The 27,087-nt window shown below is 32.3% G+C and overlaps 2 protein-coding genes and 1 long non-coding RNA gene across 11 annotated transcripts in view; 2 read left to right on the top strand and 1 right to left on the bottom strand.

The window, feature by feature from the left end:
* Nucleotides 1–439: 439 nt before the first annotated feature.
* Nucleotides 440–19,925, top strand: LOC106053095 (uncharacterized). Of its 4 annotated transcripts, none has more exons than XM_056008082.1 (11): nt 440–517; nt 2,789–2,975; nt 3,351–3,575; nt 3,740–4,266; nt 7,939–8,091; nt 8,189–8,734; nt 8,854–8,994; nt 11,607–12,309; nt 14,408–14,568; nt 15,921–16,086; nt 16,301–19,925. In XM_056008082.1, the coding sequence occupies exons 2-11, from the start codon at nt 2,807–2,809 to the stop codon at nt 16,591–16,593; spliced, it is 3,084 nt and encodes a 1,027-aa protein (XP_055864057.1). In that variant the 5' UTR covers nt 440–517; nt 2,789–2,806; the 3' UTR covers nt 16,594–19,925. The 4 variants fall into 4 exon arrangements, with proteins under 4 accessions (XP_055864057.1, XP_055864077.1, XP_055864065.1 ...); XM_056008090.1 differs by having other exon boundaries at nt 511–642; XM_056008094.1 differs by lacking the exon at nt 440–517 and adding an exon at nt 558–686.
* Nucleotides 4,673–27,087, top strand: part of LOC106073743 (uncharacterized) — a 52,618-nt gene continuing 30,203 nt past the window's right edge. Inside the window, exons 1-3 of one of the 6 annotated variants that reach the window (XM_056008062.1) lie at nt 4,673–4,691; nt 24,321–24,397; nt 25,155–25,450. In XM_056008062.1, coding sequence (XP_055864037.1) covers nt 25,282–25,450 — 169 coding nt within the window. In that variant the 5' untranslated portion in view covers nt 4,673–4,691; nt 24,321–24,397; nt 25,155–25,281. Of the gene's footprint in view, nt 4,692–23,319; nt 23,486–24,320; nt 24,473–25,041; nt 25,451–27,087 lie in introns of those variants that run through there. The other 5 variants (XM_056008047.1, XM_056008055.1, XM_056008036.1 and 2 more) reach the window with 5 other exon arrangements.
* Nucleotides 6,321–10,821, bottom strand: LOC129922352 (uncharacterized). Its single transcript, XR_008774360.1, has 3 exons — nt 10,431–10,821; nt 7,069–7,198; nt 6,321–6,527 (listed from the first exon to the last, which is right to left on the bottom strand). It is a non-coding gene; the product is annotated as an uncharacterized LOC129922352 (long non-coding RNA).

The following is a 27,087-nucleotide window of genomic DNA, read 5'->3' as shown; positions in this document are numbered from 1 at the left end:
AATTCTCGACCTGTCCATGCCAGGGCTTTTGCAAGAGAGGATTTAAGCTTCTCAAGCCCTCATTCAAATGGAGTTTGATGATGATGAATATAAAAGTTGTCGAGTCAAATGGGACAGAACATCTGCGGTTTCACTGCATTATACCTACACCAACAAAATCTCTGTGGCAAGATATTGAATCTGGACCATGTAATGACTCAGTAATGAGCAGTACTTAAATTGTTTTCTGATTTGAAACATGAAATGTAAACTTTTAAGACAGAGAAACAATATTAGAATGTATCTAAAAAAAAAAAATAACTTTTCAGTTTCTGAAAGAAACATCTAAAATAATATGACATCGGATTTTTAACTTTTATAGTTTATGAGATCTAAACGGCAATTCGGTGGACGCTAAAAATAAGCATGCAATTAGGAAATTCCCGGTAAGATTCCTTGAAAAGAATAATTTTCTTTACCAGTCCTGGTTTTCTGGGGTTTCATGCAATGTTAAATCTATATCTACATCAACGACAACGTAGCGAAGAGCCTTTTTTTTTCTTTGTTTTTTTTTAACTTTATACATTTTACCCAAACTTCTAGATCTAGATTTATATATAAGAGACTAGACTTCTAGGCATAGGACTAGGAATACTAGGATCTGTATATATTTAATTTTAATATCAGACATTGGCCTATCATCTAATGTTAGAGTCTAGATCTAGTCATCTATCATCTAGAGATAGAGTCTAGTTATAAATCTTTGAAAACTATTTTAAACATTTATTCTAGATCTAGATCTATTTTAGAAATATAGACAGAGATTCTCGTTTATGTTTGATTTAGAATAAATGTGGTTTCAGAGCCGGTAGATATACATCTGACTAATCTGACATGATATTTGTATTGTTCTGCGACAATTACAAGAAAAATGCAAAGAGCAAAACTTAAACCTATACGCTGCCTTTGTGGACCTCACCAAGATTTTCGACGCGGTTAGTCGCGATGTTTTGTGGAGGATTTTGGCCAGGCTGGTATGCCCATCTACGTTCCTATCCATTCTCAAGCAGTTTCATGTGGGACAAAGAAGCCAGATCAGACACAATGGTGCCCTTTCTGATCACTTCCCAATTGCAAATGACGTGAAGCTGGGCTATGTACTTGCTCCTACTCTATTCGCTTTCTTCTTTGGCGTAATGCTGGGTCAAATGAGGAAGTGATTGCGCGATGGTATCTATATCTGGTTTCGTTCTGACGGCAGTGTGTTCAATCTTCGACGTCTACTATCCCATACAAAAACAAAGGACATGGTCATAACGGAGCTTCTCTATGCCGATGATTGCACCCTGCACCCTTGGGATAACAGAAGTCATGTTCCAGAAGTCGCCCAATAAAACATACTCAGCCCCAATGATCACCGTAAACAGACAGCCCCTTAATGTGGTAGACCACTTCACATATCTAGATAGCATAGTGTCAAATGACGCCTCACTTTCAAGGGAATTCGCTAACCGTCTGGACAGGGCCAGTAGCGCTTTTGGACGCCTTCAGGCGAGAGTTTTGCGGAACAGATCACTCCGCCTGCCTACAAAATTCAGTGTCTACCAGGCAGTGGTTCTCTCAACCCTTCTATATGGCTCTGAGACATGGACACCATACAGGAAACATCTAATACTTCTTGAGCGCTTCCACCAAAGATGCTTGCGCTCCATCATGGACATACGGTGACAAGACCGCACTACAAACAGCGATGTCCTTGCGAATGCTGGTATGGACAGTATAGAGGGACTTCTTTTGGTCCGACAGTTGCGCTGGTGGGGCACGTATCCCGTATGGGAGACGAACGTATGCCAAAGGCAGTCTTTTTGGTGAGTTAAAAGGGGGTCAATGTAACAGAGGCGCCCCATAGAAACGCTTCATAGACCAGCTTAGGCGTCAACTTTCCTTGGCTGACATAGAGGAGAGCACCTGGTTGCATGCGGTCTCAGAACAAGACAGCTGGAGGTCACTCACGAAGGCCGCGGGATACACATTAGAGACCAAAAGAAAATCCGCTGCCGTGGACAAATGCAGACGGCGAAAAGAAAATCTAAATCGACCGCCTGCGGACAAAGGTTATGCTTGCCCTGGATGTGGCAAAATATGTAGGTCACAACTGGGACTGCGCAGCCATGGGAAATACTGCATTCCTCACTAATCTTCGGACTCGAAGACTAGCCTTATTATTATTATATTCTATTCCTATTTGTAAATTATGATATTATAATATAGATTAGATTAGATTTATTATGGTTCCATGTTTTATGTATTACTATCTATTATACTTAACTTATAGCTACTTTAGTAAGACTTTACATTTTTTTTCTTCTATCCTGAAGTGTCTTTAAGTTTAGTGTTTTTACTTATGTTGTTATTCTAATGAAATTTGAATATTCATTTGTTATATAGAGATCTAAATTTCGCTGCTCTATTTTCATTTTTGTATTTATTCTTTTTTCTTTATGTTTTCTTGAGGTGAGCATAGTTGAGGGATGCCAAATAGAGGATGCATATTCTAATATTTTCCAAACTAATGTAAAATAGCATTTTAGTTTTATGTTCTTGTTTGATTTTTTAAAATTTGTTATAATAAACCCTCATATATATGCCTTATATGCTTTGCTTTTTTTAGTAATTTTATTTAGATCTATATTGGGATTCCTCAATAACTTAAATTTTTATTTATTATTACCCTTAAATATTTTGAGTTTTTAGTCTGTGTAACTGGTTTACTCCTATATAACATCCTATCTTATTCCTATATTTGCAGAACTATTTATGGTAAAATATGACTAAGCCAAAAAACCTGTTATTGATAAATGGTTTCCCTGAAGGGATCAAAGTTTTACAGTTGGTTAAATTTTTGCAGACTTCTTTTAGTGACAAAAATGTTTGTAAAGTTTGGATGGATCCATACAAAGAACCAAGAGCTGTGGCAATGTTTGAGTCATCTCTTGGTTAGTTTTCATTGTTTAATTCTCATTTATGTGAAGTCATCAGTAGCCTACTTGTTTTAATATATTGGGGTCTAAGACTATAGATCAATATAGTGTGAAGATAGTCAACAGTCTGACTCATGAGAAAAAGATGGGGGGGGGGGGGGTATAAATAGGAAATAGGACTTCACATAAATAGGAAGGTTTTTTTTCAAGTAATTCTTTCTTTTTTTTTGGCACTATTATGGTATTTATGACAGTAAATGACTTAGGTTAGTTACTTAATGAAATTGATTTCATTTTAAGTAAATAGTGTCACAGTGGCATCATTAGTACTCAACATTCACCACCTATAATATTATGATTAAGATCTTTTTATTATATTTATTTAAACAGATGGAGAAAAGATTCATCTTTTGAATGGAAACCTTCTATGGGACAATCATCCTATCACTTTTGATGTCATTGACCCAACAGAGCATGTATTTGTAAGAACATATGGTACAATGAACAATAAAGCTGAAATTGAGCTAAAATCACTTTTTACTGCATCATATAATTGTGTTGGCATAAAAAGGTTGGATGAAGATTGCTATTGCATATCATTTCAAAAAGATTGGGGTATGTTCACAAATGTTTAGATATTTTATATAGTATATGTAAATGTGGTATTATTAAGTTGTAGGCTACTAAAATATTGTGATAAGTATTCGTTATGCTATTTTTTTTTTTTACTATTCGAGAAGTATATATATAATGAATTATGAATTTTTCTTTTATTTTAGATGCAGTACAAGAGCTTTGTGAACTACCATGGATATATCATGATCAAGCTCTCTCATTATTTCCTTTCTTTGATTGCTTCAATGAATCATTAGAAGTTCAGTATGACAATCTTCTAATGAAAAGTGAAAAAGGATGCAAGCCTACTATTTATAACAGTAAACAAGATTCGGTTTCTAGAAATACAAGTCCGAAAATCCAAAGTGTTGAAAGCGAGCAGAGCAAAGAAAGGTTAGAGCAGAGCAAAGAAAAGTCAACATTAACTAGAACTCCCTCAGGCTATAGCAATGTTACAAATGATAAGTTACAGGAAATCATGCCAAGTGAAAGCTGTTTTGAAAAATTTACTATTGTTTTTGCTCATCCTTTTTTGCCAAAGTTACTTTTTCTATTAAATATTCAGAAAGGGATGGAAGAACATAACTGTTTTAGTACTCATGACTGTACTGACAGCTTGGACTTTGAAATTCAAGTGGATAAAATATTCTTTAAAAAGCTGAATGGGTTATTTAACAAAGAGTTTCAAAAGGTAAGTTTGTTCCTAAAGGTTATTTTTTGTTTTCCTAATAAAACCATTAAATTAATATAAATATCCAAGAATAAGATATCAGAAAAATATTTTTGAAGCAATACCTAAAATATTTTACTAATAAAATAAAAGAAAAAAATCCAAAACCAGACTTTTCTTATTTCCTCTTTATAAATCTAGTAATCATCACAATTCTTATATAATACAGACGTTACTTCAAAAAAGAAGATGATTATGTCCTATGTGTCATGCATTCAGTCATGCATATTAACCAATTACTTAAATTCTGCCAAGTCACTGGTTTTCCTGGCTAGCTCAGGCAACCCATTCCATGCTCCAATAGCACTAGGGAAGAAGGAGTATTTGTACAAATTTGTCCTAGCATATGGGATGAGGAATGTGCCTTTATCTTTGTGTCTTTCAGAGTATTTTATTAAATTTTGTTTTTGTATTTGAAGATTATGGTTCAGTGTTTTATGTATAATTGCTACCTACTTTACTTTTGAGTCTTCTATTCTGAAGGCTTTCTAAATTTAGTGATTTTACTAAAGGTGTTACTCTATTCAAATGTGAATATTCGATTGTTATGAATCTCACTGCTCTATTTTGTGTCTGTTCCAGTTTCTTAATGTTTTCTTAAGTTGAGGGGTCCCAAACAGAGGATGCATATTCTATTATTGGGCTAACCAATGTTAAATAATATTTTAATGTTCTTATTTGATTTATAGAATGCTTTGTTTGATTTTTTGATAGTTTCATCAATATGGGGATTCCATGACAGTTTTTCATTTATTATAACACCTAGGTATTTTGTGTTTTTAGTCTGTGTTACTGATTTACCATGAATAAGATAAATGGAATTAATTTGTTTTAGTTTTTTTGTTACTCTTAATAACTGATATTTTTCTGGGTGGAAAGACATGCTCCAATTTGATTCCCATTTCTGTAATTCATCTAATTCTCTTTGTAAAATATCTGTGTCTTTTGTTGTTTTTATTGTTCTATATATTGCTATAACCCTAGTGGTGGACTGAAAGGGTTAATGTTTGTGCGGCCTACTGACACACATGATTCAGGCCAATCACACAGGTCAAGGGCTGTTGAACAAGGGACATTACTGCTAATGCACGAAATATAACCAATGTTATGGTCATGTGACCAGAAAGCCTTTACAGACGAGAGACAGTGTTAGAAAGGACAGTTTGAGTCTAGGACAGCAAGCTGTAAGGACTGTGTGCTACGAAGTGAGTCCTCGAAAATGTATCTGTATGAGCTAGAGAGACTGGTAGTAATTAGTTAGGCAGGTCTGTTGTGTAGCAAAGCATTTGAAGTTACTGTAGCCAATTGTGTTTATTGGCTGTTGTTTATGTATTTCTTATTAAACTGCCACCTTTTTTATTGAAGCTCTTGTTGTCAAGTTGATGTTTTAGATGTGTTGTGTTGTTGGGCAGTGTTTGCAGAAGGCCTGATTGAGAAGAACGTAACAATATTATGCAATCATCTGCAAATAATCTGACTTTTGTTCCTGAACTAATGCAATTTGGTAAATCATTTATGTAAATTAAAAATAGTAGTGGACCTAAGACTGTTCCTTGAGGTACGCCTGAGTTTACTGTTATTGGTGTTGATTTAGACTAGAGCCATTTATTATTACAGTTTGTTCTCTCCCTAATAGAAAATCCTTAATCCACTGATGCAATGGACCATCAATGCCAAAATATTTTAATGTTTTAAGAAAACTATGGTGGTGAACTTTGTCAAAAGCCTTGGAAAAGACTAGTAAGATAGCATCTATTTGTTCACTGTTATCTAAACCTTTTGAAAAATCATCAGTTAGTCCTATTAGTTGTGTTTCACATGATCTATATTTCCTAAAGCCATGTTGGTATGGAGTAAGGACATTATGTTTGTCTAAGTGGTTTATGATGTTGCTACATCATGTTGCTAAATATTTATTTAAACTGCATTTCTGTTCCATTTTGTAAAAGTTATTTGAACCATAAATGATGTTTAAAAAATAAATAATATACAAAGATACCACATAACCAAACATATGAATTTATATGTTCAGTTTAATGAAAAAAGAGGGAAAAGATGTTGCCTAAAATTGGTTTAACACTTGAAAAAGCAGCAAAATGATTTCACCAGCTGTCAAAGCAAAAAAAATCCATTGGACACTTTTTGTGCTGTACCACAGAAATGGTTAGGTCTTTTTCCAACAGCCATTTTATTAAGGAATTATTGCCAGATGCTGCAAATACCTATGACCAGAAGAGGAAATGAAATTATGCTGTATTCATTAATCAAAGAAAAATGTTTGTCAGGTATATTGACAAGATAATCAAAAATTTTAGTAGTCTTTTTCTAGCTCATGAAGAATTACTTAGTTCTGAGCCAACCAAAGAAACAATTACTGGGTACTGGACAGTTAGTTTTTTGAAAGAGCTGGTAAAATGTAAAGTGTAAAATGTGATGGAGCCTGTGCATTGATTAAAAAAAACAACATAGGTCTGTTAAAGTTAGTAAATAATGTACTCAAGCAGCATCCCGATCATAAACTACTTCACAATTATGCCATCTGTCAGAAACATTTATGTAAAGCTCTGCTGAATATCAAGCATTTAATTCTCTGAATTAGTGTGATCAAACTAATCATGAGGACCATTTCAGCTCAAGGCACTGTTTGAAGATTTGGAAATTGATTTACTGTTCTATTCTGGACTAAACATTTTTTGGAATTGCTTGGAGTTGATTTACTTTATAAATAACAATGTGAATGTGAAAGAGAAAATCAAATCTCACCTTTTTTGTTGATGTTACCGAACATCTGAATTAATTGAATAAACTTCAGAGTAATAGATTGTTTGCACATCAAAGTCTGTTAAAATGTTTGGACAAACCTCACACTTTTAAAAACCTGTTTGCCATTTCTCTGTGATAAAAAGAAAGATTTCCAAGTAAAATGGCTAAACATTAAGACACTTAATAAGATGTCTTTGTTGTGGATTTTGCAAAAAGGTCTCGATACAGCTGTCAATATCTGAAGATTCATAAGTCAATTAAGTCTCGTAAGACTTTCAATTACAGCTCCTTGATCTACAAGAAGATTATGATCTGATAAAAATTGGGTTAGCTCTTTTATGATTTTTTTGCAAGCCTTGAAGATAAACAAAAAAAAAAAGTTTTTATAGTTTGGGGTGAAAATATTTTGGTTTAAATTTTTAAAAAATGTTAGGCTATCCTGTGTTTTAAAAGGGTGATGTTATTGGTGGTTGGTTGACTACTGTCTGTTAAGAACAAATATGGCTCATCTCATACAGCACCTTCTCTTTTTTACATGCTATTTTAATTTGGTATGTCATTGTAGGCCATGAGCTTTTCTATTTAATTCCTCAGAATTTTTTGGAATAACTTGTGTCATGATTTAGTTTGTTTTCATGGTTATCAAATAGAATCTGGTACCCTCACTTCATCCACACCAAATAGGATTGTAATTGACATTGATTATCAAAGTTAACTTTTGAAAAATAAATCAAGAAAATTGATAGACATGTTTAAGCTCTGTACTGTTAATTTTGAAACGTTATAGAAAGATCTTGTTTGTTTATGTTTTTTTGTTGTTGTTGTTTTTTACAACTTATTATTAATTACTTTTTTTATTTCATTTTTCAGTTAAGAGACTCACCCTGTAGAAATGATTTTTTGGCCCTTGACAAAGTTCAACCAGATTTAAAGAAGATTATCTCAACTTTAAAAGCTTTTGTGACTCTCACATTGAATGATGATCTACTTCATATGGATGTCTGCACAAATAATAACATTAAGGTGTGTTCTTTGTTTTAAACAATATTTTCTTTGTTGTGTTTAATATCTTAGTCTCATTCAATTACACATTTTTTCAGTGACTTTCTTTTTTTCACAGGATAGCTTTGAGAATTTTGTCAGATCAATAGTCCAAATCCAAAAGTTCTCTTTGCCATCAAATCAAGACTTATTGAAAAACAAGAAGTTGGAAAGTTTTGTTGAGCATTTCAATGAAACAAATACTTACATGCATATTTTTCAATCAAAACTAATAGTTCAGATTGTGTTTTTGCCTCATTTTAGTGAACATGTACAAATTTCATTAGATGCAATAGACAATAAAATTAAAGACATTTTCTTCATTATCCAACCCACTGCTTGTGACAGCACTTCACAGAAAGAATGCTATGGTGCTACATCTGGAATAAAAGTCTTTCATGAAAGTACTCTGCCATTGCCCCCAAAAAATAGAAATGTTAATAAAGTGTATACCTTCAAATATTCATTTATGGCAAAGATTTTATTAGCACTAAATGTAGGTAAGGCTGTACAAGAAAAGTATCCATGCTTGACTTTAGAAGTATGTGACCGGGAAATAAACTTCTCTGGACCTAAACATGATGTGGAAGAATGTTTAGATATTCTTCGCCATCAAGAAGAAATGGTAAATATTAATTCTAAAAATATTAATATATTTTGTATAGATTATATATTTTATTAAAATGATTATGTTAAATACATGTTATAAATCTTTTTTTTTTTTTTTTTTATATATCTTTTCAGATTACCTTACAGCAATCAAGACCTAATTTCTTTGAAGATAATAATTCACAGCAAAAAGTATTAACATTAATACAAAGTTCAGAACATTCAATATCTTTTGATAAGACAGAATTATATGCATTGGTAGAACCTGATCAAGAAGTATGTAATTTTATCATCATATTATCATAATCATATAATGCAATATTATTTTATTTATTTTTTATAATGACCATTTCATATTTGTTTATTTAAAATACATTGGGAGGGACATTGTGCTTAGATTGTTATTAATTTTGTTGTAGCTAAGCAGAATTTGGTATTTTGTGAACAGAATGAATGAGTCTTGATTGAACAAGGCAATTTCCTTGGGATGGAATAGTTATCCAAATGTGATCCAGTATGATGTTGAAAGAACATCTAAAGTTGAAAGGCATTGATGTACAATAAAAACATCAGTTACCTTCATTGCACCAGAAAATCAGAATGAGGTTATAAATGTTTTAGCCCACCATGTAAAGGATATATCAGACGCATAAAGGCTGCAAATTATATTTATATCTTTGACATATCTGAAGTTATAAGATATATGTTAAAATCAGCAATGGTTGTTCAAGTGAAAGAAGTGTTTGTAGGATTAGGAGAAAAAAGGTGATGAAGGCAGTTCTAATATGTTAAAATGTATCAAACTCAGTGATATGAGAATACAACTAGAATGTCTCTAATCTAGGAAGAGGTACAGGCAATGTAAAAAAGAAACTACAGAAATACTAATTCACTCAATCTTTTTGGTCAGCATACTTTTTTCAGAAAATTCTTTTGTGTAACTTTTTTAGTACCCTTGAAAGAATGTTTTCTTTCTTGGCCGCTTCTACCCATCAATGGGGTATTTTAATTTTGCATAGCAGACCGTTTACATAGAGGTTATTAAAAGCTACTGGAGTGCTCATCATGATGTTTCTAGACTCATGAAGGAATAATTTGATGAATGTGTGAGATATTAAAGCTCTGTGCCATTGCTCTGAAAATATAGACACTAGCTAATGGCGTGCTCATCATGATGTTTTTAGACTCATGAAGGAATAATTTGATGAATGTGTGAGATATATTAAAGCTCTGTGCCATTGCTCTGAAAATATAGACACTAGAGGCACTTCTCAAGGACAAATGCCAGTCGCCTGTGACTTACCTTTTTTGCTCTATATTCCAACTAAACACTTGACTACTATTGACAATGTGCTGGCCTAGCTAGAGGGACTGAAACATTTTCGCCACAAAAAATGAGCTCAAATGCTATTGAGAAAAGAACAAGATGCTGAAATTAGCTTTTATTCTGAGCTTCAGACTAAGTGATCACTGAGGTAGCAGATATTTTGTAGCTATTCAACCAAATTGTTTTATTTCAGCTAATGATGAAGAATTTTTTCAATGTCCATTTCTAAATGAGTATCTGTATATGATGATTTACCACAAGATGAGATTGTAACAGAAATGTAAGACTGAGAAGATATCTACAGGCATAAAGAAGCTAGTAGCTTGGCAATGCTTATTTTTTTACACTTCATATACCCGTCATTTGTAAAAAAAAAACTACCAACCTTTTTACTAAGCCTTTATCTTTTACTATCATTATTTGAAATCCTAATAGAACAGATGCAACTTTCAGATCTGGGAGTTTTGTCTATTGAAAAAGATGAATTGATAAATTTGCAAGTTTGAAATTGAGAAAAGAAAATATTTTAAAGTTTATTAACATATTTGGATGGCTGCCTGGTTGTGTAGTATGCATGCAGGACTGTCATTCAGTAGTCTTTATGGTCTCAGGTTCTTCTCTCTTAAAGGAACAACTAAAACATGTAAAACATTTTTTTTACAAAGATGTATTTACTTTTTGTACTATTTAATGTGTTTAACAAAAGGTTGCATTTTTTTTTCATTCAGCATTTTTTCATTAGCATTTTTATTTAGCTTTGCAGTCTGATAGTCTAATAATGAAACCCTTTTTATTTGAATTTAAGATTCCAATTTTAATGAACTTTCATAATAACTAATGAAAAAACAACATTTTTAATAGAATTGACACTCATTTTTAGTTGTGTAGCAGTTAGTGAATTAGATAATTATCTCACTGTATCTTTTGACAAAAAGAACCACTTAACAATATTTTTATTTTGAGACATTTTGGAGTGGAAATTGATAGGGGAAGGAGAACACCATGAGGCAACTGCACCAAGTGGGCACTGATTCTAATGAGGACACTGCTATTAGTTATGATGACATGAACTTCATAGCAAGCTAAAAAGTGCAACATGCTGATACATTAAAAATGCATTGTAAATAAAAATGAAAAACAACAAAAAAAAAGCTTAGTAAAGTATATTTTAGGAAATTAATTTCCATCTTGAACTGAAACATATTGCTATATATTTTTTTTTTAAGTTGAAATTTTTTTTAGGAGGTACCAAAGATTATTTAGTTTAAACAATTATGTCTTGTTATTTCTTATTGTATAGTCACTAATGCACCTATTTCTTTTGTATTTTTTTAAAAAGCATAATTATAATGCATAAGAACAATTTATAAATAATTTTATGGTTACTGCAGATATGATAAATTCTACTAAGAAACATAAATATTTTATACCACTACTAGTAAAAAAAAAAATTCACTATTTGTATATATAGAATTTAACTACCAAATTATGTTTAAATAAAGTTAAATTAAAGCTTTTTTCATATGGTAATAATTTCACATATTTAAAAAATTTATTTCAGACAAAAATACCTTTCAGGGAATATTTAACCTCACTTCTAATATCCACTGATAATTTTCTATTGCCAAACAATGATTTTGAAAATTATAATGAATGGAAGAAATTTAAAACAGATTTTAGAACTCAATATCCTTATTGTCAAATAATTGTCACAGATGATTCACAAGTATTTCTTTTCTTCGTTCAAAATACTGATAATGAACAAAGGATTCAATTGTTAAAAGACAATGTTGGTAAAACTATATCTTCAATGTTGGAAAACTTTACATCAAACATTGCAGCTTCTGAGCATTCAGAAAATACAAATGAATGTGCTTTGAAAAGAACAAGAGATTTTGACCTTTCTGCACATGAAAAGCATATTATTTGTCATGATGTCAACAAAACTGAAGATCAGAAAGAAAAATCTGTTGCAATGATAACAACTAAAAATGCTGAAGCTGCTACAAATGTAACAAGTCAGTGCGTTACAAAATTTCATTGGATGTATGAAGATGAAACTCCTGCTGAATTAAATGTCAGAAAAAAATTTCAACAAATTGAACAAAACATTAGCAAGTTGATTGAGGCAGCTTATATTCAAGACAATGGAGAATCTAATTTAGATATTAATTCTGGGCCTTATGGGCATGTTGACTTTTCCAAAATGACTATCGTTTTTAATGAACAGACCAGAAGGCTTATCAGAACAGAAAAATTTAGTGGTAGGTACTGAATATTTATTAAAAATTAAATTTTAGTTTTAACCATATTTTATATGTCACATTTATATATTTGAAGACCAGGTTAGAATTACATTCAACAATCCATAGCCACATTTATAACTGAAATGGAAGCACCTATTGTAATTTAATTATGTATAGGTACTGAATATTTATTAAAAATTAAATTTTAGTTTAACCATATTTTATATGTCACATTTATATATTTGAAGACCAGGGGTAGAATTATATTTGAAGATCCATAGCCACATTTATAGCTGAAATGGAAGCACCTATTGTAATTTAATTATGTATAGGTACTTAATATTTATTAAAAATTAAATTTTAGTTTTAACCATATTTATATGTCACATTTATATATTTGAAGACCAGGGGTAGAATTATATTTGAAGATCCATAGCCACATTTAAAGCTGATATGGAAGCACCTATTGTAATTAAATTATGTTTAGGTCTCTCATTTTCATTAAGGTAGAATCCTCGATCTAGATCAGCATTTCTCAAACTTTGGGGGAGTCATGACATGCTGACAATGGGGGATGCAAAGGCTTTTTTTTTTCAAGTTCTAAAAATTAGTTGTATTTGCATGGCAGATATAAATTTATAATTGAGAGTTAAATAAAAACAACATTATTACCAAAGGTAAAAAAATATGAATATCACATGGAGTGATTTCATTCCATCTTCTTCTAAATAGGACCTTTTAAACTGCTTTCATGAATAGCTTCTGCAATCAGACTGATTCAAAATGTTCTTTTGAAGAAGACATTATAGTACCTCTTTGCCAATGGGATTCTAGAATATACCTGTCTTTCTTATGTCCTAATAGTCAAATTTCTCCCATGGTTTTGTTAATGTCTTTTACATTTATAAACAATATGGCCAGCTACAAAATATCTAGCTAAACATGAGGATGATCTCCCATACTTCATTACCTCAGCCATCTTTATTTAACTATATTTGGTGTGCCCTCTACTTAATGGGAGAAATACAGAATTGTAGATGACAACAGGATAAATTTCTAAAGCTCTGAAAGCATGAAAACCCTAAGTGCCTTGGCCTTGACCCAAATGTCACTTGGGGGAGCTTTCAATGTTCTCCCAGACCTCCTAGCTGGATTTGATGACATTGTTAATATTTAAAGTTTAACAAACAGTGCTTTAGATTTTTCAATATTATCTAGTTCATGGTAGTGTTAGCAAATGGTTGCAACAGAACAAATTTTAAAGCTAATTTGATCAATACTACGACATTATCCATCCATCCCACTGGTGCTACAGCCCATGGAGGGCCCTAGCCTGCTTTATAGCACATCTCTCCATTCACTATGGAGGGATCTTCATATAGCTGTTATATTTCTTGGTGCGAATGGGATCCTCCATCTGGTTTTCTCATGTATGGCACCATAAATTTTTCTTTCCCAAGGGTTTAGCAGATTTTCTGTGTTTTTTTCGCTTGCATATGTGACTACCGGTCTGATGATGGTTTTGTAAATGGTTTTCTTTGTCTTCTTAGATATAAATTTGCTTCTAAGTATGTGTTGTGTTTTATAGAAAGCTCTGTTGCCTGTCGCCAGTTGTTCCTTTACTTCTGACATTAGGTCATTGTTGGAATGTATCATGCTTCCTAAATATTTAAACCTTTCTGTTTTCAAACTTGTGGTTTATTAATTTTAATATACTGTTCTTCTGCCTGATTTTCTATTGTCATTATAAAATAATTGTTTTTGTTGTCATTTATTTCAAGTCCTGCTGTCAAGATGCTTCTTCCAGTTTTGTGAAAGCTCTAGCAATGTCAAAGTTGTCTTTAACCAATAAGAGAATGTCATCTGCATATGTGAGATATTGTAGAGGTTGACTGTATATTGTTTCTGTTGGTTTGGGACCTGTTTTCTATTCTGAGGTAGTTAGTAATTGCTCCCCTTGTGTTTATTTGTATACTCATTACTTTTTCTAGAGTCAGATTGAAAAGCATGCATGAAAGTGAGTTGTACTACTTAAAAGTCTCAGGTGATCCCAGTTTATTCATCTATAAAAGCAATATTTTTAAAGTTTTTACCCCCACCCTTTTTTTTCTTTTAGATTTACCTGATCAAGTTGTCTTACCAGATACATGGCAAAACGTGAACCTGGATGTATGGAAACTGTTTGAACTAGGTCCCAATGAAAAAGAATTCTCAGCTCTACTGGATATTTTAGAAACTGAGTTAAATTCTGAGACAAACAAAGTTGAAATTTTAAAAGTAAGTTCTTTAATTCTTTATTAAATTTATATAAAAACAAGATGTTCTGCATTTTATTCAACATTTACCTCATAAAGAGAAAACAAATGTGTTAAAACTTTTAAATTATAGAACTAGCAATAAGCCTGTGGGTAATAAGAATTTTATTCAGTAGGTCTACACAGAGGGAACAATTGATAAAAATTCCAATACATTCAATAATTTTTTTTTTAATTTCAAATATAATATAAGAATAATATGACTAAATAAAAGACACAAAATAAAAGTTGTTGTTTTCTAAAATGTATTACTTGTTTTTAAACTCCATTTGTTTGTTGTTTTTTGAATATACATGGCCAATTATATTATATATTAATATTATTGAAGAAAGAACTAATGGCCTTAAAAAATTATAATGCTATGTGGCACTTCCCTATGTTTTTTTAACACTCGGTTGGTAAATCAGATAGTTTAATGATTAATAGTATATTATTTAATTATTTTTGCCTAATGTCATTAATTATCACAAAGCACAAAGTAATTTCAAAACTATTTCATGTAGATGATCTTCTATATTTTAGATAAGACCACATGAAAGCCTAATAATTTAATTTTAAACTATTTGCATTAAAAAGAAAGAACATTTTTAAAGTGAAAAAAAACTCTTGCATCAAATAGTAATAAATTATGGAGCTCAAAATATTTGATTGATGATAATTTACTAATTACACAAATACCGGTAATTGTTTTATTGAAAAATCTTAGTTTTTTTGGTCATTTTTATCAATATAACTATATAAGAGTTGTGTTTTCCTATCCGCTTATCGAAGGAGAAGAGCTCCACATTTACAACCATAACTCAATAATTTTTATTTGATTCATGTTTTCATAGGTATAATAAGTAAGTGTTTAAAGTTTCAACTTAATCCGAGGATGGGTGTGGCAAAACAAAACGTGTAAAATTAACAAAGGGAACATAACCCCACATATTTAATCACATATATGTGTATACTGAAGGATTAATTTCCCTTGTTATAAATATAATAATATTTTTTATTTATTTTATTTCTAAATAATTAATTGACTAATTGATTACTTTTTTAAAAATGATTCATGTATAATATTGTCTTCACCAATGAATAATTGTGAAAATGTTCAACTTGAATCCAAGAATATTTCTGGGATAAAATTTTGTTTATAATTTTTACCTGACTAAGTAGATATAAGCTTTGTAATAAAAAGATGAATACCTTTTCTTTGAATGTAGAAAAAAAGTTTTTGAAACTTGATAAAGATTTACCAAATAGTTTCTCCCAAGCTAGAAACTTTGATGACATGCACATTACATCTTTATGTTTTGTCTCTATTTATAGGTTGAGCGTTTACAAAATATAAATCTCTTCAAGCACTTTAAAATGAAAAGCTCTCTAATGCAAAACCCTGAAAATCCAACTTTTTTATGGCAAAGACTAGCATCAGATACTCAGGAGCTGGTTTGTCAACATGGCTTTCATCCAATATTTTGTGCTATACATGATGGTGAGACCCTGGTTATTTATTTATGTAAAAAAAAATAAAGATAATATTTTATGAAAGTTATATATAAAATCAATATTTCTATTTGATGTTTTGAAAGAGAAAAAAATATCTTTAGAATAGTTTTTCCATTCATTGCAAATTTTTTTATTTTTATCATTTTTTACTTATTAGACATTAAAGTTTTTCTATTCTCAATGCTAACACCTTTTTTTAGCTGAAGATCTTGGATCAGGCAATTTATTTTTTGAGAAAGCTTTGAGATGCTTGCATACAAGAGATTTCGTTGATAATACAACAGTGTGTCTCCTCTATTCAAAAGTGCTGGTTGGAAAAAGTGGACAAGGCAAAAGAAGTATGAGATTACCTCCGTTTGATAAAGAAGCAAATGTAATGTATGATTCTGTGAAGCTTGATGATGCTTACATGGTATTTAGTGATGTTCAAGCCTACCCGTCTTATTTTGTGATGATAAAGATGATTAGAAGGATTAAGAAACATAGTTACTGAAATAATGCTATTTTGTTGTTGATTCATATGAACCTGTTTTTTACAGTAGTAATATTTATTTTATTGTTTATTCATATGAACCTGTTACTTTGTGTAATAATACTATTTTGTTGTTGATTCATATGAACATATTGTTTTTCCTTAATTATGACAAAAAATCATATAATTAATCCTTATCTAACACATTAAAATGTTACTTTGTGTAATAATACTATTTTGTTGTTGATTCATATGAACATATTGTTTTTCCTTAATTATGACAAAAAATCATATAATTAATCCTTATCTAACACATTAAAATATATGTAACTACATTTGAAATGTTTTTTATGATTTTTGTTTTGGTTGTGTATACAATTTTATTTAATAAAAATAAAGATCTTTAATTTTTTAATGGTTAAAACAAATATTACATTAACCCATTAATGTCAGTCGGGACCATTGTAGAACATTCCTAAAATCCCCTTTTCAATATGCTTACTTTAAACTTTTTAAAGAAAAGATTTCTTCTTTGTCTCCTTGCAAGCAATACTAAAAATCATTGTGTAGATTACTGATTCTATTTTTAGCTTTTTAGTAAAATTGGGAAGATTCTTTATTGCTTAAATAATTTTTCAAAGGAACGGGCCCGTAGCCTCAGTGTATATATCAGATGATGGTCATCTGTTTCTGTGGCCCAGTTAACAAGGGTATCATGTGGACAGCACAACGACCAACCGCCTTTACTTTTTCTCAACTAATGTCAGGTACCCAGTGGCTCAACCCAATGTTCTAAATTGCACTCTATTTATCTTTTATAACTACAAATGAAACCGTGGATTCGACTTGCTAAATATTCCATTGGACCATTTAAAATTTAATTTGTACCAGTGGCCATTTTTATAGTGTTTCATATTAAATCTCATTTTAAGGCCTGATTTTCCACCATTTTTCATCCTGTGTATTCTTGTAAGTATTTAAGAATATAGTTGTAAAATAGGGATACTAAGAAACCCCTCATGGGCTCAGCCTCAGGCCTTGCTGGGATGAGGGAACCCAGGCAAAGCTCAAGCGGCCATGTGTCACAACAATGAATGTGATTAAATGACCATCTAGTTTGGTGATGGGTAAGATTTTTTAGTCGTGGGCCAAAAACTTAAAAGGAAAAATTTAGGCGGGCCAAAATATTGTTTTATTTAAAAAATACAGAAATATTCTATTACAGCTTATCGAAATTTAACTAATACCAAACATGAAGATGCAATATCAGTTTTCATAATTTGGTTCAAATCAGGACTTTGTTATCCTTAAGAATTAATGGAGATGTCCTTCCATTAATCTGTTTCTGACACTGCTTAGTTTAAGTATCATTACTGAAAAATCTGCTTCGAACTATAAAGATTCAAATGCCGAACACATTTTCTGAGCATGAGAAAACTGGTTTCGCCAGCAAATCACCACTTGCTGTTTAATATGTCTTATTAAGTACTATTCTTTGATGACCTAAACAAAAGATTTGAAGACATTCTTCATTTGGATATTCCTAACTGGGTTTTGAGCCCTTTTAGTGTTTGAACAAATTCAATTCACAGATGAATCCTTACTAATTCAGGTGCAGCTTTTAGAAATATCCACAAACAAAGAATGTAAACCAATGTGTGAACAATGATACCACCAATTCTGGTTATAAAAACAGATTCTTATTCTATAGTCTGCATTATTGGTCATTGTAAAGAAATCATTCACTGATTTCCTGTCTTTTTATTTGGTACAACATGGATTTGTTGACTAATCACAAATCAAAGAAACTGACTAAAAATGTGTTTTTGTTAAAATTTGTGGTTACAACTTGCAAACATTGTGGTGCACATAAATACACTCATAAAATCTCATGTTTCTCATCTAATTTTTTTCAATTTTATTTTAAACACAATCTATAATCTCAATAAACTGTATTGCAAATAGATGTTTTTTCTTTACATTTCTAACTTGTATACTATATATGTAGCTTTTTTTGTAGCAAGTTTTGACTATTTAAAGTGGTCCCTGGGTAAAAAAAAAAAGGTTTGAGAATCTCTGGTGTAAAGAATGGTATACTCTAGTCTTAATACATACAAACAATTAAAACTTTTAAGATCGGAAACATTTTGTATGAAGGTCCAAAAAAAAAAGGTCCTTAAAATTATTTTATCTTATGAAATTCAGACAATACTTCAAAAAAGAAGATGATCACGTTCAACATGTTTTCCTAGATCAATCTAGTCATGCATGTTAATAAATGACTTCTGCCAAGTCATTGGATTTCCTGGCTGACTCAGGCAACCCATTCCAAGCTCTAATATCGGTAGGAAAGAAGGAACATTTGTACAAATTTGTCCTAGCATATGTAACAAAGAATGTGTCTTTATCTTTGTGTCTTTCTGACTTTTTATTAGGTTTTGTATTTGAAGGTTATGGTTTAGTGTTTAGGATATTTCTAAATTTAGGGATTTTACTTAAGATGTTAATCCATTGTGAATATTTTCTTGTAATTTTTTTTAGTCTGTGTTACTGGTTTACCATTATTTAGATAAGTGGAATTTATTTGTTTTAGCTTTTTTGTTACTCTTGACAACTGACATTTTTCTGGGTGGAAAGACATGCTCCAATTTGATGCCCATTTTCCTAATTCATCTAATTCTCTTAGTAAGATTTGTGCATCTTGTGCTGGTTTTGTTGAAAGGTCCCTTTAGAAGCTTTTCCACTATCTTCTGATTAAAACCATATACTTTTAAATAGCAGAAATATAATACGTTTTTTTGTTTAAACTTCTTAAAGAACCGGTGTTTGTATGTTCAAAACTGTTCAGAAACAACCAGTTACTTAGAGCTCCTCCATATATGTTATTTTCTTTTTAGCATTCCTGGGTACAATGTTAATGGGGATTAAGCTTTCCTGCTGATCAACTCAGATCAAGCCAGATACATTTTCTCATACATGGAGTTTTATGCATATATATTTGCACTTATGATAACTATTGCAAATTTTTCATTTCATTTTTGAAAATTGGTAATCAACATAAAGTATATATTCAGCCGTTGATTTTCAGTTGTCCTCCTTTGTAAAGGTTGGTCCTTCTTTGCGAGTGCAATGTTTGGTAACACTATTCAAAAGTCACTAACAGTGTTTGTATATATGAATAGCTATGCTCTGGTGACAGTTACATGTGCAGCATAGTGTGAATGTGAAATGGTGCAAATGCTGTTGAAAAAGTAAAAAATGGATTGAGAATATTATTGACATTCTTATTAATTATGTTTTTTTTTAAATTTGATTTGACTATAATTTGACTAATAAAATCAACTAGTTTGACAGCACTATCTTCTTTTTTTTTTACCTTTCTTAGAATTGTGGCTTCGGGAAATCACAAGAGCGGTAGGGCGAAACCGTAATTAAATATTTAAGTTTTCATAATCTACATAATCGGAAAGAGGCTAAATGTAGACGAGATCAGAAAAATGAAACACAGGATCGCAGCCTAGCGGAAGAAGCCTATCTGAAAGTAAAGAGAAGCTGTCGGCGAGATAAACGGGACTGGATTGAGCAGAAGGGACAAGAGGCACAAGCAGCTGCAAGCAGAAATGACACAAAAACCCTCCATCGTATTGTCTGAGATCTCACTGGAGCAAAGAGTGGACATGGGGCACCGATAAAAGACAAGCAAGGCAAAACTTTGTTAACGAAAGAAGAACAGGATGCAAGATGGGTAGAGCACTAAAAGAGACCCTTAACCAACTGTCGCCAGACCTAACTTACATATTCAAGGACCCCTCTCCAGACAATGATCTCAAGGTCAAGACAGACCCAATAACTGCTGAGGAGGTTACCACGGCCATTGCAGTGTTAAAGAATAACAAAGCACCAGGGCTAGACATGATAGCAGAAATGCTAAAATATGGGGGACAGTGCATTGTTAACAGAATGACTGATCTCTTAAATCTCTGTTGGCGAACTTCAAAAGTCCCAGAGGACTGGCAAAAGGGAGTGATTGTAAAGCTTCCAAAAAAGGGCAACTTGGCAGACTGCAACAACTGGAGGGGCATTACTCTCCTCTTTGTCTCGGGCAAAGTTTTCAGCACTGTTTTGTTGAGACGGCTTCAACAGTCTGTAGATGAAAGGCTCAGAGAAGAACAAGCAGGATTCCGAAGAGGCAGATCATGTACAGAGCAGATTTTCGTTTTACGAAATATCATAGAACAAAGTCTTGAGTACCAACAACGGCTAACGATCAGTTTCGTGGACTTCAAAAAAGCGTTTGATAGTGTCCACCGAGAATCAGTATAGAAAATAGTTAGAGAATACGGTATCCCAGAAAAATTCGTCCAGATCCTACGACACCTTTACAGTCAGTCTAGTTTCTGCATTAAAACAGAAGACGGAACAACAGAGTTTTTTTTACAATCGAGACAGGTGTGAGACAGGGGTGCATCTTATCTCCCTTCCTTTTCCTCCTAGCCATCGACTTCATAATGAGGAGAGCAATGAACCAGGCTGCCTTTGGTATTTCATGGCATGAACAACTCCGATTGACGGACTTGGACTTTGCTGATGATGTTGCACTAAATAAATGCATTCAAGAAATGACGGAGAGCCTAGACAGAGAGGCACCCAAAATTGGCCTCCGCATAAACTTGGATAAGACTAAAACTATGTGAGTGGGATATAAGGCAAAGGGTGTCCCTGTCAGACTTGGCAAGACAAAGCTTGAAGAGCTGGACAAGTTCACGTACCTTGGCAGCATCATAACAAATGATGGAGATGCTTACCATGATGTAGCGTGCCGAATAGGAAAGGCAGGGAGCATTTTCCAAAGGCTGCAGCCTATTTGGACTAGCCAAGCCATTGGACTCGAGACAAAAATACACCTTCTCAACACAATCGTCATTCCAACTGCTACATATGCATGTGAGACGTGGAAGTCTTCTGTCAAAATTGAGAAAAGACTAAATGTGGCTCAACAGAGATGGCTGAGAAGGATTTTGGGAGTCAGTTACACAGATCGGGTCTCAAACAAGGAAATCCTATGCCGAACTGGGAGTCAAACACTTAGTGAGGTTGTGACTGAGCGTCGCATGAGGTTTGCGGGACATGTTCTACGTCAAAATGAATTACGCACACTAAGAGTTGCGATAACATGGAAGCCAAAACGAGGAAAGCGCAAACAGGGACGTCCTCATATTACTTGGCGACATACCTTCATGGATGACCTCAGAACAATGGACACCAGGTGGGAGGAGGCTTCAGACATTGCCAGTGACAGATCTTTATGGAGACAGCTTGCCGCCCAATGCGCCGAACGGCGCGGGAGGACCTAAGTCTAAGTCTAAGTCGGTAAATTTGATTACTTTTTACTTTGTATCTTCAAAATGCAGAAGAATTAGAGAAACACATAATGTGTGCTTACTGAACAGTCCTACAGATGAAAGGATTGAGAAAAAAAAAGATTAATGAGGAGTACAGTATATTATATAGAGTAGAGTCACTATTGCGGAACAGTTTGCAGCTACTTTTAGTTTTCAATTTTTTGCTCCGTAATGGTTAGACCTATGGAAAAACTAAAAGTATCTAGGCATTGCCCATCCATTTTCCGATAAAAATAGACGCTTTGTTTAGTTTTTCAACAGATATTTAAATTTTACATTCAATTCGACTGAGATATGGGTAGTCACAATTATGGAACAGGATTTTTTAAGAAGTCACAATTGCGGAACAGGGTAAAAATGTCGGAACAAAGCCTATATAAAGCATATATTTTATTAGTCTAATACTTGAACTCCTTATCCTTTACATTAATTTTATTTTCATTAAAGCTAAAGACACACATTGTCACTTTTTGATTCTTTACCTCTTCTGTAATTGTAATTGACGTCATACTACTCTGATTTTCCTTACAAGTTTTTTTTTCCACTATTCTTTAATTCTTTTTTGTTATATTAATATTAGGCTATATAATATGGTATTATGATTTTTTCTTTTTGCGGGACGTCTGGTAATCATAAATTATATATATATATATATATATATGTAATATTATTCTCTAAATGTTATTAAATTTATGTATACTAATACAAACTCATATTTAAATTCCGATATCTAAATCACATGTAAATATTAAGCTAAATGACAGTGAATGCGCAGGTCAAATAAATAACATCTATAGTGTTCCACAATTGTGACTATCTTTAAAAAGGTAAACACAGGATAAACACCTCCTAATTTTTAAAAAATTGAATTCCTGGTAGATAGCTATGAAATTAAGTTTTTTCTCATCCATTTATAAACCGAAAAATATGTGTATCATGCAGGTGATGTGTCATTATCATTTTTAAAAAGCCTTAAGCCATGGCCTAAGCGGTTCTCCTGGTACGTGAAAAATAATGGACGATTCCACACCTGTCAACTTTAACCTGGAATCAAAATTAATTTTCTGCTGTGAAAGGAAAACCCTTATATTGGAAATGTAGAGAAATGGACCATGCGCAGTACCGTTACAGTAGTTTAGCAGAACATTTCAAAATAAAGTAGATTTTAACTAATTTCGACGAGCTGTTCCGCAAACATGCCTGCTCCGCAATAGTGACTTTACTATATAGGTATATTTAATTTTTTTTTATTTATTTGTTTTTATTTGACTAATAAATCAACAAGTTTGACAGCACTATCGTTTTTACGTTTCTTGGAATTGTGGTTTCGGAAACTCACAAGAAACGGTAGGGGGAAACCGTAAACATAGAAAACTTAGTCGACGTTTTACTGGTGATCAATACAAAAACGAAACATTTTAATCTTCACACTGAGCAACGACCATCGGAGATAAAGTAAACTCAGTTGTAAAGATGTTCTAGAATAGTATAGACTATAACTATAGACTATAGTAAGTAGATCTACGTTATATTATACTAATTAGTATACTATATCAATATCTAGATTAGATTCAATGTAGATCTAGATATATATAGATCTAAAAAATCTATCATAAAATTCATATTATCTAGGTGTAGTAGACTACTACTAGTAGTAGCCAAGTACTAGCTAGGTCTAGTCTAGTCAGAAAAGAATAATAAAGTATTCAAGATCTGTCTGTGAGTCTGTGTATATGTATTTAATGTATGTACAGTAAATATGTAGATGTATTATTGTATATAAATTATAATTTTCATATTTTGTCTATACTCTATAGACTCTACTATACTAATTTATAGGATGACTCTTCTTAGATCTAGATTTATTTTTCTAGATCAGAAACTATTTTTATTTTATACTTGTTATCTTGTTACAAATCGTACAAAGTGCGTTTATCATGGTTTCTCCTCCCGCCTGTAGAAGTTCACCATGAATGTTGTCAACTCCGGTCGATTTTTCCCTTTTCAGGGCTTTTACGGCTGATGCTACTTCCGAGCAAAGAATTGGATAGTCATCTATGTTGGATACTGCCGGGACATTTAGTATCTCTGTTTCTCCTGAGATTTCAAAGTTATACAACTCTGAACAGTATTGTGTCCATCTTTTTAACACATCTTTTTCCTCAGCTAAGCTTCTATTGTTTAATTGTCTTTCATTGCGAATGGCTATTATGATATATTGTCTTATTGATCATCATTTGATGATTGTATCATGTAGATCTAGAGGTCTAGTCACAATTTAATAGTGCTGTGGTAGTATGAGATTAGAACTAGTCTTGCAATCTAAATTGTTTTTTTACGTTTCAGATTTTTCAATAGTGTTGACGATAATCTACATGCTAGCCTTTACCTCCAGCAGGACACCGGGCATGGCAGCAGGCAGGGTATGAACCTGGACCATCAGGACAACTGAACAACAGTCCAGCACGCATGCTGCATGATCAGGCTGTGATTATAAAGTCTTTAGAAACATGGCTACCTTTATTTTAAAAAATAATAATAATTCACTTATTGTATAATGGAGAACCTTACAATAAAGTTTAAAATCTCATAAAAGAAATATTTATAGGTCTATACAGTTTTTATTTAGATCTAGGCCTTCACTGACCAGTTTTTTAAAATCTATCGGACACACAGTCTAATAACTTTTTAGGCAGGGATAGGTGTGGATGAAAATTTTATGTGTTTTCGATTTTGTTTTTAAAACCTAATTTTCTTTATATCTATATAACTGTATCAATGACTATTATAACATCACTTGGGCCTTGTTGCAACTAAGAATGAAGCAATATGATTGGATAGATCAAGATGTGGTTTAGCCTAAGTATTGTTGTGGAGATGAATAATGTAGGCATTCCCTAAAAACAAAATCTCCTTGTTTTTTTTTAAAGATATGAAGAATTTACTGTATAATTTATTAAATATAAATGCTTCTAAGCATCTTAATAAAAAATAGTAAAATGTTTACTTTTACAATTTTTTAATCAGAATTTAATTATGTCAATAACTCAAATTTGAAAACCTTCAGAATTTTCCTTTAAAAGTCGACCCAGGGCCAGTGACAAGTCAAGCTAGTCTAAATTCTAGAGTCAGCGTTGTTTAAATTTGTATCCATCATCACATGTAATTTCTACATCACAGTGAGACAGTGACAGCTTGTCACTGCAAGACAACAGGCTGGCAAGATAAAAAAGGATCAAGTCTAATCTATATTACATTACAGAATACATTTGACATCATTTGTGAATTAAAATAAAATTTAGAAATAATGTCAAAGCTTATATTAGTATATGGGCTGACGGAAGACACATCAGAAGAGCAATTATTAAAACATCTTAATGGTCTTACAATAAACGCTGTCAAAGCTACTAGAATTTGGCTGGATCCTTTTGTTAAGCAAAGTCCAAGAGCAGTCGCTTTATTTGAAAAAGAAATTGGTAAGAATAAATTTTATGTATTATGAAATATTTAAATCTCAATATTTAAACTGTATATATATATATATATATATATATATATATATATATATATATATATATATCCTAATAGTAGCAGTGGCGTAGCTAGGGTGGGGTAGGAGGGGGAGAATTTGAAGAATACCCCGGTGCCCAAAAATGATTGTCTGAAATTAGTTTTTAAATTAATTAAATATTACTTCACTGTCATGAAATCTTGCTTTTCACGTTGTTATATAAGTTAGTGACCCTGTTGCATGTATTCCACACAGATTATTAACTCTTACTCTCAATTTTAAGGATTAGCGCTGACTAGTGCCGTGTTACTCTCAGAAAGTAACTTGTATGGTAGTTTATTTCATTATCCTTATCATTTAAGAAGAAACCTGATAGAGCACTGAAAACAAAGGAGACCATGAACGTGCCGAAGAAAAGTATCACTATTAAGATGATTCATACAAAGACACAGCAGTTGAAAAAGTGAAAATGTCTCTTGATGTGCTGAAGAGACTCCAGGGGAATACTTTTTACCACAGTCAGAGAAAAAATCTGCAGTAAGGGATGATGAGTCATGTGTTGGTCTTCTGAAATCACTTTTTCCAGAAGTGGAAGAAGCTGAAATTAAGTACAAAGACTTCGAATATATCCAGCCTGGAATTTACCTGAGGAAAAGCGAGCAAAGATTGTGTTAAAGGGTAGCTTATTTTTCCGAAACAAAGATGAACGGTATGTGTTTCCAGTAGAGTTTACCCAAAATAAATCATGAAGGTTGACATAATGGTTCACTAGAATGCTTCCAACAGGAAAAATCTGCAACAGGCTCTTCTTCTCTCCACACTTGGGATGTCTATTTTGTTTTCCATGTGTACTGTTTTCTGAGGTATCAGAAAAGACATCTAGTGCATTGAGCAAACCAGGAGTTTGTTTCACGAAATGGAAGAAACCTGAAAGAACATGAAGAAGGAGTTCACAACCAACAATCTCTTTTGAAGAGGAAGTTAGAAGAAGAAAGCTAAAGGCAGAACCAGATGAACTGTCACATATGTTTCATGCGCAAATTTTGAAAAATCAGAAGTATTGGAGAGATATTATGCTGCTATTAAGTACTTTGCAAAAACAATCTCAAGCTCCACGTGGTCACAACGAAAAACTAAATTCACACAATACTGGGAACTTCCTAGCATCTTTTAAATTTCTTGCAGAATTTGATAAAGTTTTGAAACACCACCTACATAGAATCGAATATGGGAAGATACATTATTTGTCACCAGAAATTCAAAATGAGTTTATTAACTTGATGGGCAAGTTTGTTACTTTTCTCTTATGCTTGATTCCATCCCAGATGTTTCTCATCAAGAACAGGTATCTCTAATAGTTCGTTACTTGGATGTTGATAATTTCGAAATAAAAGAGTCATTCATTGGTTACTTTGAAATTTTGAAACCTGATGGACAACATTATGAAGTATTTGTTCTGAAAACTCTAAAAGAAATTGAACTGGACTTTGATCTGTGCAGAGGTCAAACCTATGATAACGCAGCCACAATGAGTGGCCGTCTGTCTGGCCTGTGGAAACTTCTAGACATAAATCCAAAGGCAACATTTCTGAACTGTGATAA

Source organism: Biomphalaria glabrata, chromosome 1 (assembly GCF_947242115.1).
Source record: "Biomphalaria glabrata chromosome 1, xgBioGlab47.1, whole genome shotgun sequence".
In the NCBI taxonomy this organism is placed as follows: Eukaryota; Metazoa; Mollusca; class Gastropoda; family Planorbidae; genus Biomphalaria; species Biomphalaria glabrata.
The sequence above is the reverse complement of the archived record's forward strand: the minus strand, read 5'-3'. Positions and strand labels throughout refer to the sequence as shown.